This window comes from Dreissena polymorpha, chromosome 4 (assembly GCF_020536995.1).
Source record: "Dreissena polymorpha isolate Duluth1 chromosome 4, UMN_Dpol_1.0, whole genome shotgun sequence".
NCBI lineage: Eukaryota > Metazoa > Mollusca > Bivalvia > Myida > Dreissenidae > Dreissena > Dreissena polymorpha.
The window spans coordinates 55703288-55719254 of NC_068358.1; the positions used below are offsets into that span (position 1 = coordinate 55703288).

At 42.2% G+C, this 15967-nt stretch overlaps 4 protein-coding genes across 7 annotated transcripts in view; 1 reads left to right on the forward strand and 3 right to left on the reverse strand.

The window, feature by feature from the left end:
• LOC127877314 (transcription initiation factor TFIID subunit 1-like) overlaps nt 1–6299 on the forward strand; it is a gene marked incomplete at its 3' end in the record, with an annotated part of 48874 nt that extends 42575 nt beyond the window's left edge. For both annotated transcript variants that reach the window (XM_052423032.1, XM_052423031.1), the window contains 8 exon segments: nt 28–144; nt 856–996; nt 1237–1292; nt 1743–1854; nt 2672–2883; nt 5246–5354; nt 5762–5860; nt 6207–6299. In XM_052423032.1, the coding sequence (XP_052278992.1) occupies nt 28–144; nt 856–996; nt 1237–1292; nt 1743–1854; nt 2672–2883; nt 5246–5354; nt 5762–5860; nt 6207–6299 (939 nt within the window).
• The window catches only part of LOC127877325 (uncharacterized), a 218465-nt gene that overhangs the window by 180286 nt on the left and 22212 nt on the right, over nt 1–15967 (reverse strand). The gene's annotated exons all lie outside the window — the stretch shown is intronic.
• The window catches only part of LOC127877326 (uncharacterized), a 218236-nt gene that overhangs the window by 180286 nt on the left and 21983 nt on the right, over nt 1–15967 (reverse strand). The gene's annotated exons all lie outside the window — the stretch shown is intronic.
• The window catches only part of LOC127877328 (STAGA complex 65 subunit gamma-like), a 231612-nt gene that overhangs the window by 150790 nt on the left and 64855 nt on the right, over nt 1–15967 (reverse strand). The gene's annotated exons all lie outside the window — the stretch shown is intronic.

The following is a 15967-nucleotide window of genomic DNA, read 5'->3' on the forward strand; positions in this document are numbered from 1 at the left end:
AACCACAACTGCGGATCTGTGTTACAGATCCAGATGGAGCGGGAGGAAGCTGAGAGGCGGGAGCTGCAGAGGATGATCATGGACGGAAAACAGGACAAAATGAAAAAGGACATCAAGCCGGAGGAGGACCCCATGGCTAGTGTGGTGTGTAATCTGTACTGTTGGATGTGAGAACCGCATGTCTAGTGTGGTGTGTAGCCTCTATTGTGGGGTGGGTGGACCCCAAGGCTAGTGTGTTGTGTAGCCTGTATTGTGGGATATTGCCTTTACTGTGGGTTCAGCCAGTACTATTTAAGAATGGACCCATTAAAAATGTTGTGCATAGCCTTTACTGTGAGGATTGAGGAACCCATTGCAAATGTGAATTATGGCCTTCACTGTAGTGTGTAGCATGCACTGAGGATGTAGCTTGTTCTTTGGGTAGGGAGGACCCCCATAATCAGTGTGGTGCGTCACCGGTACTTTGGGTTTCATGACAGGATATTTCTTAATGATTTCAATTATAATATTATAAATGTGTATTCATGTCATTTTTAGGATAGTTTACATGTTGTTGTTTATGTAACTTCAAAAGCCCTTAATACATTCAATCTGAAAAATAGTTTACATTTATTACATAGTTTAAGGAAATAAAAAATGATATTTTACTAATAAATACAGATTTTTAGTGGATTTGCAAATATGACATTGACACCATGATATTCATCTCCATCATAATTGCTATTTTCTGATTAATTATGATTTGGTTATGAGCTTGTGTTTTTTTTAAATTATGATTTGGTTATAAGCTAGTGTTTTTTTTATTTATGATTTGGTTATAAGCTTGTACACAGAGATCATTTCTCTCCCATGTAGGCTGGTAAGAAGCTGAAGATCACTCGTACATTCATAGATGACAACGGGAAGGAGTACACTCGTGTTGAGTGGGTCCTTAAGCCTGCAGTCATTGATGCCTATGTGCGCATACAGAAAACCAAGGATCCCAACTTCATGCAAGTTTGCTATGGAATCTGTTACTGATGCTTACAATGTCTCCTTCAGTCGCTCCATATAAATTTGCATCATGTTATATTTATCTCTGTTTTAAGAAAGTTATGAATCTTAAAAAATAATCTTTAATTGTATATTGCAAATGGAAACTGCAAACATGTTCATGTTCATTTTTCTTATTTTGAGATGTTTTGACAATTCTTGCTATTCTTTGCTTTATCATTGCTGTGCTGTATTTTCAGAAAGCAGTTTGCAACAATGGATGACAATGTCAAAGAAGAAATGAGAAGAGAGAGGAGAAGGTATATTTGTGACTAGTATTCCACATGATCTAATGTGATTTAAGATTTAATAGAAACATGTCTGCAATTTATAATCAAATCAGGGCTTGCACATGTTTATCTTGCTCATTCATTTAAGATTTCAAATAACAACACAGGGTCCAACCTTCATTAGACTATTGTGTTTTGTAGGAAGAATTAGTTTATTGTATAGAAAATTGTGGAAAAAAAATACACAAAGACAATGGTTATGTATGAGATGCATTCTGGCAAAACTGGGCTTAATGCATGTGCATAAAGTGTCATACCATATAAACCTGTGTAGACTAGATTTTCATTTAAAAGAGGCTTTTAAACAAAAAATTACGTAAAAGTGGAAAGTGTCGTCCCTGATAAGCCTGTGTTGATTGCACAGGCTTATCTGGGACAACATTTTATGCACATGCCTTAAGTCCAGTGTTCCTGTATCAGACTGCAGGAGCAGCTGCGCCGTATCAAGAGGAACGAGGAGAGGGAGAAGAGTGCCCCTATCATGTCGGAGAGCAAGCGCAAGAAGAAGGAGGCTCAACTTCTCAAATCTAAGGTCACTGGCAATCATATAGATCAGATGAGAGCAAATTGTGTCGTTTAGATAATGACTGGTTTAAGTTCTGCTTTCTGTCTTGGTAACAGAATGTTAAGGGGAAAAAAACAACAACACAAAAAAGGCAAAATAATCAACACATGTTTGGTGACTGATTCATTACTGCAGCGACAAATGTCATCAAATGTTGGTCATTGTTTTAATTGTAGCTGCATGAGTTATCCTCCTCTTTGTAATCAGCCAATATTGTGAGAGAAAATGTATTTACCAATAATTATTGAATTATTAAATCAGCCAATATTGAGAGAGAAACTGTATTTACCAATAATTATTCAATCATTAAATGTACCGTGCACACATTCCCTATCACAGATTAGCGAACATTGGCTGCCCTATTATGTGTGCACAACTTTGACAAGATTTAATTATGAGGCCATTTTCAAGTTGGAAAACTTTCAGATGAATAAATGATAGGTATGAAAATATATGTAGAGAATGAAAAAAACAAACACTTTGAATGATCTAGTAATTGAAATTAAAAGCTTCGATAAAGACTCAAATATTTTATATGAAATATGATGAGAGACAATCTGGAGTTTTAAATAGCATTAACTTAACTGGGAATTTGACTTAACTTTCTTACATATAACAAAGTTCAGCTGTAAATAATTTACTCAAATCAATGTCTGTTGACTTATATTTAATGTAATGTTTAAGGTTAGTGTATCCTGATTTCTGTTGTCATAAGTCAGCTGTCTTTATCCCCAATCTCCATATTGCAAATGTTTTCTTTATTGCCAATGTTTGTTTTTTTCAGATGAAGTGCGGAGCGTGTGGTCAGACAGGCCACATGCGCACCAACAAGGAGTGCCCCAAGTTCAGCCTGGGCGGGGGGCGAGTGACAGAGGCGCCGGTGAAGGTCGCCATGACTGATGAGGAGGTCACGGCTCACGGTGACACTCTGCAGGACCACGGGCTGGTGGATGTGGTCGGCACCAAACTGAAACTGAGCAAGAGTCTCCTGGAACAGTATGTGCTTATAGTGCTACGCTCTGGGGATCATGGTTGGCTGGGTTGAGTTTGTAGAGCTGCGGGTCTGGTAGAGGTTTTAGATCTATGCCATGCTATGGTCTGGGGATCATGGCTGGCTGGGTTGAGTTTGTAGAGCTGCGGGTCTGGTAGAGTTTTTAGATCTATGCCATGATATGGTCTGGGAATCATGGCTGGCTGGGTTGAGTTTGTAGAGCTGCAGGTCTGGTAGAGTTTTTAGATCTATGCCATGATATGGTATGGGGATCATGGCTGGCTGGGTTGAGTTTGTAGAGCTAGTGTCCGGTAGACTTATTAGATCTATGCCATGATATGGTCTGGGGATCATGGCTGGCTGGGTTGAGTTTGTAGAGCTGCGGGTCTGGTAGAGTTTTTAGATCTATGCCATGATATGGTATGGGAATCATGACTGGCTGGGTTGAGTTTGTAGAGCTAGTGTCTGGTAGAGTTTTTAGATCTATGCCATGCTATGGTCTGGGGATCATGGCTGGCTGGGTTGAGTTTGTAGAGCTGCAGGTCTGGTAGAGTTTTTAGATCTATGCCGTGATATGGTCTGGAGATCATGGCTGGCTGGGTTGAGTTTGTACAGCTGCGGGTCTGGTAGAGGTTTTAGATCTATGCCATGATATGGTCTGGGGATCATGGCTGGCTGGGTTGAGTTTGTAGAGCTGCAGGTCTGGTAGAGTTTTTAGATCTATGCCATGATATGGTCTGGAGATCATGGCTGGCTGGGTTGAGTTTGTAGAGCTGCGGGTCTGGTAGAGTTTTTAGATCTATGCCATGATATGGTCTGGGAATCATGGCTGGCTGGGTTGAGTTTGTAGAGCTGCAGGTCTGGTAGAGTTTTTAGATCTATGCCATGATATGGTATGGGGATCATGGCTGGCTGGGTTGAGTTTGTAGAGCTAGTGTCCGGTAGAGTTATTAGATCTATGCCATGATATGGTCTGGGGATCATGGCTGGCTGGGTTGAGTTTGTAGAGCTGCGGGTCTGGTAGAGTTTTTAGATCTATGCCATGATATGGTATGGGAATCATGACTGGCTGGGTTGAGTTTGTAGAGCTAGTGTCTGGTAGTGTTTTTAGATCTATGCCATGATATGGTCTGGGGATCATGGCTGGCTGGGTTGAGTTTGTAGAGCTGCGGGTCTGGTAGAGTTTTAGATCTATGCCATGATATGGTCTGGGAATCATAGCTGGCTGGGTTGAGTTTGTAGAGCTGCAGGTCTGGTAGAGTTTTTAGATCTATGCCATGATATGGTCTGGGGATCATGGCTGGCTGGGTTGAGTTTGTAGAGCTGCGGGTCTGGTAGTGTTTGTAGATCTATGCCATGATATGGTCTGGGAATCATGACTGGCTGGGTTAAGTTTGTAGAGCTGCAGGTCTGGTAGAGTTTTTAGATCTATGCCATGATATGGTCTGGGAATCATGGCTGGCTGGGTTAAGTTTGTAGAGCTGCAGGTCTGGTAGAGTTTTTAGATCTATGCCATGATATGGTCTGGGAATCATGGCTGGCTGGGTTAAGTTTGTAGAGCTAGTGTCTGGGGATCTATATTCAAACTCTACACAAAGCTATGATCATTATTTAGAAACTGAGATGAAGGTTAATGATTTATGGGGTTAGGGCTGATATTTTTAACCAGGTTTTCCAAAGGAAAAAACTGGTTATTAGATTGGCGTATGCGGGCTGGCTGGCTGGCGGGCTGGCTGGCGGGCTGGCGGGCGGGCGGAACAAGCTTGTCCGGGCCATAACTATGTCGTTCATTGTCAGATTTTAAAATCATTTGGCACATTTGTTCACCATCATTGGACGGTGTGTCACGCGAAATAATTACGTCGATATCTCCAAGGTCAAGGTCACACTTTGAGTTCAAAGGTCAAAAATGGCCATAAATGAGCTTGTCCTGGCCATAACTATGTCATTCATTGTGAGATTTTAAAATCATTTGGCACATTTGTTCACCATCATGGGACGGTGTGTCGAACGAAAGAATCACGTCAATATCTCCAATGTCAAGGTCGCCACGACTAAAAATAGATTTTTTTAAAAAACAAACTTACAAAGGGGGTTAATTTTGTTTGTTCATTTCAAAAGTTCAGTTTGAGTTTTCTCCCTTTATCAGATTTTTTTTCACAATGAAAACCTGGTTTTGTGACAATTTTGTCCCTTGTTAATCTCTATTCCGATAACTGGCAGTATTGTTTAGTGCAGTGTTAATGGATAGAGTGTTTGCAAGATTAGTATCACTACATGTTTGTAACCTCCGGATTATAAAGTATGCAAATGTTCGTCCATATTATGCATGGAACTGTTTCTATTGAGAGGATGGTTGTTTTACAGTGCGGAACAGATCAAGAGGAAGTCTCTGGTGCTGAAGTTCCCCAAACAGGCCATGGAAAACAAGAAAAGGAAGAAAGCAGGCTCTACTATACACTGTGATTATCTGAAGGTGAGGCATAACTGCTTGTGGAGACACAATTGCTTGGTGACACAAATGCATGTTCAGACACCTGGCTTGGTGACACAAATGTGTATCTAGACAAAATTGCTTGGTGACACAAATCTGTGAAGAGACACAATTTCTTGGTGACAAATGCTTGATGAGACAAAATTGATTGGTGACACAAATCTGTGATGAGACAAAATTGATTGGTGACACAAATCTGTGATGAGACAAAATTCTTTGATTGCCACAATTGGTTGGCCACACACAAATGCTTGTGGATACACAAATGCTTGGTGAAATATAAGCAAGTCTTGCTTGATAAGATACAGTGACACTGTTTTTATTAATACCATGTTGAACTGCCCACATATTATACAGATATAGTATCTTATTTTTAATTCTGTCATTAGAAACCACGTCAGTCATCCAATCGTCGAAGGACTGACCCTGTTGTTACCATGTCTACCATCTTTGAACAAGTGCTCAACGAAATGAGGGACATGCCCAATGTGAGTACTGATAGAGATAAAAGTGTTCATATTGATGAGATGTGTTAGTGTAAAACACAATCTGGTCTGGAAAAAAGTAAGGGACATGCCAGTGAACATTAACTTACAATTTCTTGTCAACATTGAAAAACTATTGTTAAAATATATGTACAAAAATATTTACAGGTACTTAAGTATTTATTGATGAAACTGTATTAAAATAAGTTTGGACTTCAGTCTTGTGTATGTTTTATCCTATATTGTATAGGCAGTGAATCTCTTGTCTTACATAAAAGACCAGCGGATGGCAACAATAATTTCTACTGACACTGTTTCTGAAGTTTGATGATCCTCTGTTGGCTTTCAGACTCACCCGTTCCTGTATCCAGTGAATGCCAAGATTGTTCCAGACTACTTCACAATTGTCAAGGAACCCATGGATCTCCAGACAATACGAGAGGTGAGCAAAGTTCACTCCTTACATCATAAGTAGGGCCATGAATGAAACTATTTTACCAAACAAACAAATTATGGGTATTTCTGTTATGTGTGCTGCCAGTTTTTAATGTCATAAATACTGACCTGTTATCGTATGCTTATACTTTCCAAGGGGAAATAACTCATCCGGAATTTTAACTGGGAATCCGCCACCTCAATACCGTAATACAGGCCAGGTTAAACATAGTGCAATGCAACCTAGCCAAAAATCGGTAACCAACCCTCAATATTCTTTCCGGACCAACCAGGTGTATACGTGTCTTTTACGGCTCTGAATTAAAATATTGTTTTTTCACTTGGTTGATTGGGGTTTTGAATAGATAAATTGTGTTATTTATCTTTTATTTCTCATTCGGATTAATTTGTGTGGATTTAATGGATTTTGTTTCATTTGTAAAAGGTAAGCCATGCTTGTTTTTATCGAACAATGGTTTATTTCTACCATGCTGGGTGTTTTCAGGCGCGAACGACCACGTGCAAAACGTGCTCTTCTAATACATTGCTAGAACGTGCAAAGCATGTTCTTCTAATGTGTTACGAGATCGTGCAAAGCGTGTTCTTCTATTGACAGATTGTTTATCATTTGCCATTATGTGCAATAATGATTTTAACGTTCCGTATGACAATCTAATTGATCGTCATTTTATTTTTCATCTGTTTTGAATTAAACTTTTGTTTAATTTATGATCTACGGCAGTATTATTATAATTTTCATTATGGTCAAATAATGATTTTATGTGCCGTATGATAATCTGGTCTGTGACCAGTTTATGGTTGAATATGCTTTGCTCTTGTTTTTCATATATTCGACTACATGATGGTCGCAGAAACAAGAGTGGATAAATACCCGGTGACTTCGCAGATCATGGATGATAGTTGCAGTATCAGTCACCGGGTATCGGGCACGATCGCGACCGTACTATGCTAAGTCTCTTAGACAGTCGGTCAACATCAGACCATATGGCGACACCCGTCAGCCGGTCTTTGCCCGATGGCATTGGTCAAGGACATCGACCAATGCCGGACCATTTGGCATCCGCCATACGGTCATTATCCGGTGACAACACTGGTCATGATATGACCGGTACGTCACCGGGGACGTTGATCACGAACCATTGATCGACGTCTGACCGGCCGGTCCGGTCACCGGTCATGTCACCGGTCCGGTCCGGTCATTGATCACCGGTCCGGTCACCGGTCATGTCACCGGTCCGGTCACCGGTCATGTCACCGGTCCGGTCCGGTCACCGGTCCGGTCACCGGTCATGTCACCGGTCCGGTCCGGTCACCGGTCCGGTCACCGGTCCGGTCATTGATCACCGGTCCGGTCCGGTCACCGGTCATGTCACCGGTCCGGTCACCGGTCATGTCACCGGTCCGGTGACCGGTTCGGTCCGGTCACCGGTCCGGTCATTGATCACCGGTCCGGTCCGGTCACCGGTCCGGTCCGGTCACCGGTCATGTCACCGGTCCGGTCACCGGTCATGTCACCGGTCCGGTCACCGGTCATGTCAACGGTCCGGTCCGGTCACCGGTCCGGTCACCGGTCCGGTCATTGATCACCGCTCCGGTCACCGGTCAACAGTCATCAGTTAGGCCTGCCACCGATAACACCAGTCACCGGTCAAGAAGAAGAACTCGGTCTTCTTCATTGAATTATTCTCCTATTCTTCGTTGAATACATCGTCTTCATCAAGGATTAGACATCGGACACGCTCTTCTTCGTCGAGCAGTTCTCATCGTCGCGGCTCTCGTAAGCGATCACGTCGTCACTCACGGAGACGTTATTCTAGAAGATCTCGGTCTCATCGCAGCCGATCCACATCTCGGCCGATCCAGATCTCGACATCGCAGGAAACGAGGACGTCGTCAACCTTCACGTAGACATCAGCGGACTGCATTGAGCACCACTGGATAGTTATCGAACATACCTCTCCTTCATTGAGCAGTTCTCGGCGTTGATACGCTCGTAAGCGATCATGTCAATGCTCACGGAGACAATATTGTAGAAGACAATATTTCCAGCGTAGCCGAACAATATTTCGGCATCGAAGTTATATGGATGTCGCCACTTCTCACGTAGGCGTTAATGAACCTACTGGTCATATCGACGTCTCCATTTTATTCCTTTAGGAATATCATGTCTCCATTCCACGTGTGATGGTTCTTCTTATGGCATCCACACATGTTGCAGTCACCGAGCCGTAGTTGTATACGAACACTAGTTCGTTTAACATTCAGGCTTCGGGATAAGCTGTTCTTTTCTCCACTACGACTACAAGGACACTTATGCCTATTAATACTGATAATCTACCGTTGTTTTCCGGTTAACATTATCAGATGACTTCGTGGATGGTCATTCTTCTGCACCAGATATTTCCATTCTGACGCAGTTATATTATACCGGTCCCGATCACCGGACATCGGTCACCATTCATCGGTCATATCACCGATCACTGATCACCGGTCAGAATAAGTGATGTCTCATCGCCATCGGATTGGATTTTTTGGCATGATCTTCTTTTCCGAGCAGTGCTTGACATTGATAACAGACCATATGGATTCCACCATTTTTCGGTCTTTAACTGGTAACGTCACCGGTCATATTATGACTGGTCCGTTCACCGGGCTACAGTTACCGGTCATTGACCGGTCCGGTTCGGTCACCACTTACCAATTACCGGTATTCCACTGTGTTTTCATCGGTCAATTTTTAGTATCACGGGTATCGTCTACATTACATAGTTGTATACCCCTGGCTATGATTGTATTGAATACTATATTTTATGGATTCAACAATCTACATGACTTTTTGTGTTTTTCAATACTGATGTTCTACTGGCGACGGTTACCAAATCATGCTATATCTGTTATTTGTACTTCTATCTCAACCGGCTACATGCAGACTACTGGTCTTGCAGATAGATCGGCTGAAGTGGGCTCGGAGACTAGCATTGAGGTCGAACATTACTATTTGACCTCTATTAATTTATGTTCGAGACCCGAAGGATGAATTGTTTTAATGTCATAAATATTGACCTGTTATCGTATGCTTATACCTTCCAAGGGGAAATAACTCATCCGGAATTTTAACTGGGAATCCGCCACCTCAATACCGTAATACAGGCCAGGTTAAACATAGTGCAATGCAACCTAGCCAAAAATCGGTAACCAACCCTCAATATTCTTTCCGGATCAAACCAGGTGTATACGTGTCTTTTACGGCTCTGAATTAAAATATTGTTTTTCACTTGGTTGATTGGGGTTTTGAATAGATAAATTGTGTTATTTATCTTTTTATTTCTCATTCGGATTAATTTGTGTGGATTTAATGGATTTTGTTTCATTTGTAAAAGGTAAAGCCATGCTTGTTTTTATCGAACAATGGTTTATTTCTACCATGCTGGGTGTTTCAGGCGCGAACGACCACGTGCAAAACGTGCTCTTCTAATACATTGCTAGAACGTGCAAAGCATGTTCTTCTAATGTGTTACGAGATCGTGCAAAGCGTGTTCTTCTATTGACAGATTGTTTATCATTTGCCATTGTGTGCAATAATGATTTTAACGTTCCGTATGACAATCTAATTGATCGTCATTTTATTTTTCATCTGTTTTGAATTAAACTTTTTTTTAATTCATGATCTACGGCAGTATTATTATAATTTTCATTATGGTCAAATAATGATTTTATGTGCCGTATGATAATCTGGTCTGTGACCAGTTTATGGTTGAATATGCTTTGCTCTTGTTTTTCATATATTCGACTACATGATGGTCGCAGAAACAAGAGTGGATAAATACCCGATGACTTCGCAGATCATGGATGATAGTTGCAGTATCAGTCACCGGGTATCGGGCACGATCGCGACCGTACTATGCTAAGTCTCTTAGACAGTCGGTTCAACATCAGACCATATGGCGACACCCGTCAGCCGGTCTTTGCCCGATGGCATTGGTCAAGGACATCGACCAATGCCGGACCATTTGGCATCCGCCATACGGTCATTATCCGGTGACAACACTGGTCATGATATGACCGGTACGTCACCGGGGACGTTGATCACGGACCATTGATCGACGTCTGACCGGCCGGTCCGGTCACCGGTCCGGTCCGGTCATTGATCACCGGTCCGGTCACCGGTCATGTCACCGGTCCGGTCACCGGTCATGTCACCGGTCCGGTCCGGTCACCGGTCATGTCACCGGTCCGGTCCGGTCACCGGTCCGGTCACCGGTCCGGTCCGGTCATTGATCACCGGTCCGGTCCGGTCACCGGTCCGGTCCGGTCACCGGTCATGTCAACCGGTCCGGTCACCGGTCATGTCACCGGTCATGTCACCGGTCCGGTCCGGTCACCGGTCCGGTCCGGTCACCGGTCCGGTCATTGATCACCGGTCCGGTCCGGTCACCGGTCCGGACCGGTCACCGGTCATGTCACCGGTCCGGTCACCGGTCATGTCACCGGTCCGGTCCGGTCACCGGTCATGTCACCGGTCCGGTCATGTCACCGGTCCGGTCATGTCAACGGTCCGGTCCGGTCACAGGTCCGGTCATTGATCACCGCTCCGGTCACCGGTCAACAGTCATCAGTTAGGCCTGCCACCGATAACACCAGTCACCGGTCAAGAAGAAGAACTCGGTCTTCTTCATTGAATTATTCTCCTATTCTTCGTTGAATACATCGTCTTCATCAAGGATTAGACATCGGACACGCTCTTCTTCGTCGAGCAGTTCTCATCATCGCGGCTCTCGTAAGCGATCACGTCGTCACTCACGGAGACGTATTCTAGAAGATCTCGGTCTCATCGCAGCCGATCCACATCTCGGCCGATCCAGATCTTGACATCGCAGGAAACGAGGACGTCGTCAACCTTCACGTAGACATCAGCGGACTGCATTGAGCACCACTGGATATTTATCGAACATACCTCTCCTTCATTGAGCAGTTCTCGGCGTTGATTACGCTCGTAAGCGATCATGTCAATGCTCACGGAGACAATATTGTAGAAGTCAATATTTCCAGCGTAGCCGAACAATATTTCGGCATCGAAGTTATATGGATGTCGCCACTTCTCACGTAGGCGTAATGAACCTACTGGTCATATCGACGTTCTCCATTTTATTCCTTTAGGAATATCATGTCTCCATTCCACGTGTGATGGTTCTTCTTTATGGCATCCACACTGTTGCAGTCACCGAGCCGTAGTTGTATACGAACACTAGTTCGTTTAACATTCAGGCTTCGGGATAAGCTGTTCTTTTCTCCACTACGACTACAAGGACACTTATGCCTATTAATACTGATAATCTACCGTTGTTTTCCGGTTAACATTATCAGATGACTTCGTGGATGGTCATTCTTCTGCACCAGATATTTCCATTCTGACGCAGTTATATTATACCGGTCCCGATCACCGGACATCGGTCACCATTCATCGGTCATATCACCGATCACTGATCACCGGTCAGAATAAGTGGAGTCTCATCGCCATCGGATTGGATTTTTTTGGCATGATCTTCTTTTCCGAGCAGTGCTTGACATTGATAACAGACCATATGGATTCCACCATTTTTCGGTCTTTAAACTGGTAACGTCACCGGTCATATTATGACTGGTCCGTTCACCGGGCTACAGTTACCGGTCATTGACCGGTCCGGTTCGGTCACCACTTACCAATTACCGGTATTCCACTGTGTTTTCATCGGTCAATTTTTAGTATCACGGGTATCGTCTACATTACATAGTTGTATACCCCTGGCTATGATTGTATTGAATACTATATTTTATGGATTCAACAATCTACATGACTTTTGTGTTTTTCAATACTGATGTTCTACTGGCGACGGTTACCAAATCATGCTATATCTGTTATTTGTTCTTCTATCTCAACCGGCTACATGCAGACTACTGGTCTTGCAGATAGATCGGCTGAAGTGGGCTCGGAGACTAGCATTGAGGTCGAACATTACTATTTGACCTCTATTAATTTATGTTCGAGACCCGAAGGATGAATTGTTTTAACCGCCTTTACCTGTCGGCTACAGACTTTGCAGTCAGTGTCACGGAACAGTTGGGACACATTAATGACGCTAGCAGGATTAGCAAGACGACATTTGTATCGACTTCTGCTTTTCTATTGCTCCTACGGCAGTGCATATTTTCAAGCTACTGGAATCAACAAGAGTTCCGATACATAGGATTGCCTATCAGATTTGACCGCATAGCGGGCTACAGTCTTGTAGATGGCCTTAGGACCTATTGAACTCAGATCTTAGATCCTAGGATCTGGAGGGACCTCATCTTAAAGTTATTCTTCTATTACACTTCTGGCCATAACAGGCCGTCTTCCTATAACTGGTCGTATTCCTTTCGGAATTCGTCCAGGTTAGAAGTCTTGAAGTAGTAAATGGATTAATCAAGTCAGAATTTAAGACTTCCATGCATTCTACCGGCAAAGCGTGGACCCGCTTAAGGTTACCCCTAGGGTTTTCACCTTTTTCTGCCATCACACCTCCGATTCCGGAGGTACCGCTATCAATCATATTTCCGTACTTCGCAAATCGATGACTTCGCGACCTGTATTATCCAGGATTTTAAAGGCGCCTGTTATTGGTTCAAGAAGAGGCTATATTCTGTAGATAGGTCAATAAACTTATAAGTGTTAAACACTGTCCTATTCTACCAATTTTCAAGTGTGTTTGGAGTGGGAAAGTTCGGCTTGCCGTGGTTTCTTTGCCCACCCATCCTTGACAAATGGTTCCGGTCACGGTCGGTATTTACCGGTCTGGTCACCGGTCCTTCTGCTGAGACGTCTTTCTTACGTCCGTTTCAGCTTTATTTTAAGATAATTGTATTAATCTCGGGATTATTTAATGACACAGATTTCCATCTTTTTGTCATTATTTACCACTATTCAGTGGTGTCTAGACTAGAAGATTATCTTGGCAAGAATATAGTTTATTCTACCACAACTCCTTACATCTTATACAGATGTGAGCAGATAAGGTTATGGACGATCACATAGAACAACGTATCTTGATTTCTCAATTATGTGGTATCCTAACGAATATCACCTGCACATCTACATCTTGAAAAGCGAAAATTCTTTTTAGCTGTTTTTCATTTACAACACATTTTTCACGATTCCTTTGTGATGGTTTCCACTATCCACACATCGGTCGTGGTTTACTTACAGACACGGAGGTGATCATATTATCACTCCTTGTAAACTGGAAATCAGGAACTTATTCGTTCTTTGCAAGAACAACAAATTTTCTCTATCGTCTTTCTCATACCAGTTTCGTCTCAAAGCCCTGTTGGACCTTTTGTCCTGCAGTTCTTTCTTTCGAATTATTTTTCCGTTGGGTTAAATCAATGTAATTGCGCATGCGCGGCAGTGAAGTTGCAGACGAGTTGCATGGTGTACATAGATATCAAAGAATGTTGTTTATCATCAACGCTAGTTATTAGCGTTTATGCGATCGTAATATCGCAGTGTATCCGGTATGCTGAACAACGTCCAACAATGCAGCTTCACCAGAAATCGATCCAAGCAGGGTGTGCGATTGTTATACATTCGTCCATTGACATAAACTGGAATATCTTGCCTTCTTGGTGAGTTTTGCAATAACTGAGTTTTTGCCATAATTTCATGAAATATACTTAATGAACCATGGGATTATGGTTCTACGACCTTTTAAGTCTCCTGTACAATTATTTTCAGGAAACTTCTTCACAGGTCAAATATCATATCTCACTGAGACATATTTTTACTGATCCAAACATGTGCCACTTCATGTCTGGCCATTAATAACTTTTAGTTATCTCTACAGAAGAACGTTTTTCTGTTAGAGTTTCAATCCTTGTTACTTGTGCAAGGATAATTCCATCAGAACTGTATAAAGGTTATATGGAAATTCATTTTTTACTGGGTAATGAGAGCATAGTTATTACCTTAATCACTCTGCTAGATACATAGAGGTTTTTCTCATCTTTTTCTTGATGATAAGAATTTGTTCTTTTCTTCATCAAAGGATAGAGATTATGCTTTCGTATACCTTGTTTTGTGTAAGTCATCGCAACTCTGTGCTGTCTTACCTATTTTGGAACTGGATCCAAACTATGGAAACGTCAACACATATGTTTTCGTTCCTTTATACCTTCTTTAGCGGTTTTGACTTGTGTAACAGGTTGGGATGCTTAAATGAGCTCCCTATGAACCCCCTTTTTCATTCATCAGGCGTAGTAACAGTTCCAATATACATTTTAAGACGGTTTTCCTCTTATTATGGCTTTGCAAACATACGGAGAAGTAGAAACTTCATGCTTTTTTCTGATGAATACGACCAATTTCCAGTTGGATCTATGTCGTTTCACTTTGGTTGTGTCAGCCAGGATTCCTTGCTTAATATCAAGTCCCTATATGGCTTCTACCACCACTACAAGTTTCCAAGTTTTCTTAAACTGAGGAAGTCATGAAGATGCGGATCAACACTTTCTTGGGCAAATCAGGGCTTTGATTTCTATCTCAGCACGTGTTGTCAGAAGTCCATTCGAGGTTCTCAAAGACACTCTTCGACTTTCCCCAAAAAAGGGGGGGGGAGATGTGTCTGCGGCTTCTATTCTTCTCGGGGTTAGACCTCGACTAAGGAAAGTTAATCTTATCCTATCTAAGGATTCATTCCTTTTTAGGATCTGACCGCATGAATTAAGAGCTCTCTCTGTTTTGTGGGCATATATTAATCACACCCCATTTTTGACGTGCTCTAAGCTGTTTACTGGAGGAATCCGACCACCTTGTCATCTTTTTATCTTCGTTTTCTGAATTGGCCAACAATACAATTTGTATACGTTTGGGCTTGTTGTGGTTTCACTAACGGTAGTGTCTTCTTACGACATAGACATATTACTCTGTCCGAGAAGTCATAATTAATACCGTTTTAACGAAGATTACTTGATATCATTAGCTGATAACCCTGTTTTATGGGTTCTACTGTGTTGGGAAAATATATACGAACCTTCCCACCGCAGCTGCAAAATCAGCATACGATAACAGGTCAGTATTTATGACATTAAAACAAATTTTTTAAATAAAATCATTTTAATTATTAAATACTTACCTGTTATCGGTAAGTCCCACCTCCCACCCCGCTATTCGATTAATATTTTTGTATATATATTGAAAGAATATTGAGGGTTGGTTACCGATTTTTGGCTAGGTTGCATTGCACTATGTTTAACCTGGCCTGTATTACGGTATTGAGGTGGCGGATTCCCAGTTAAATTCCGGATGAGTTATTTCCCCTTGGAAAGTATAAGCATACGATAACAGGTAAGTATTTAATAAATTAAAATGAATTTTTTTAAAAAAATTGTTTTACCCGCTTACCGTTCGGTACAGACTTTGCAGTCAGTGTCACGGAACAGTTGGGACATTATTAATGACGGCTAGCAGGATTAGCAAGACGACATTTGTTCGACTTCTGCTTTTTATGCTCCTACCGCAGTGCATATTTTCAAGCTACTGGAATCAACAAGAGTTCTGATACCATAGGATTGCCTATCAGATTGACGCATAGCGGCTACAGTCTTGTAGATGGCTTAGGACCTATTGAACTCAGATCTTAG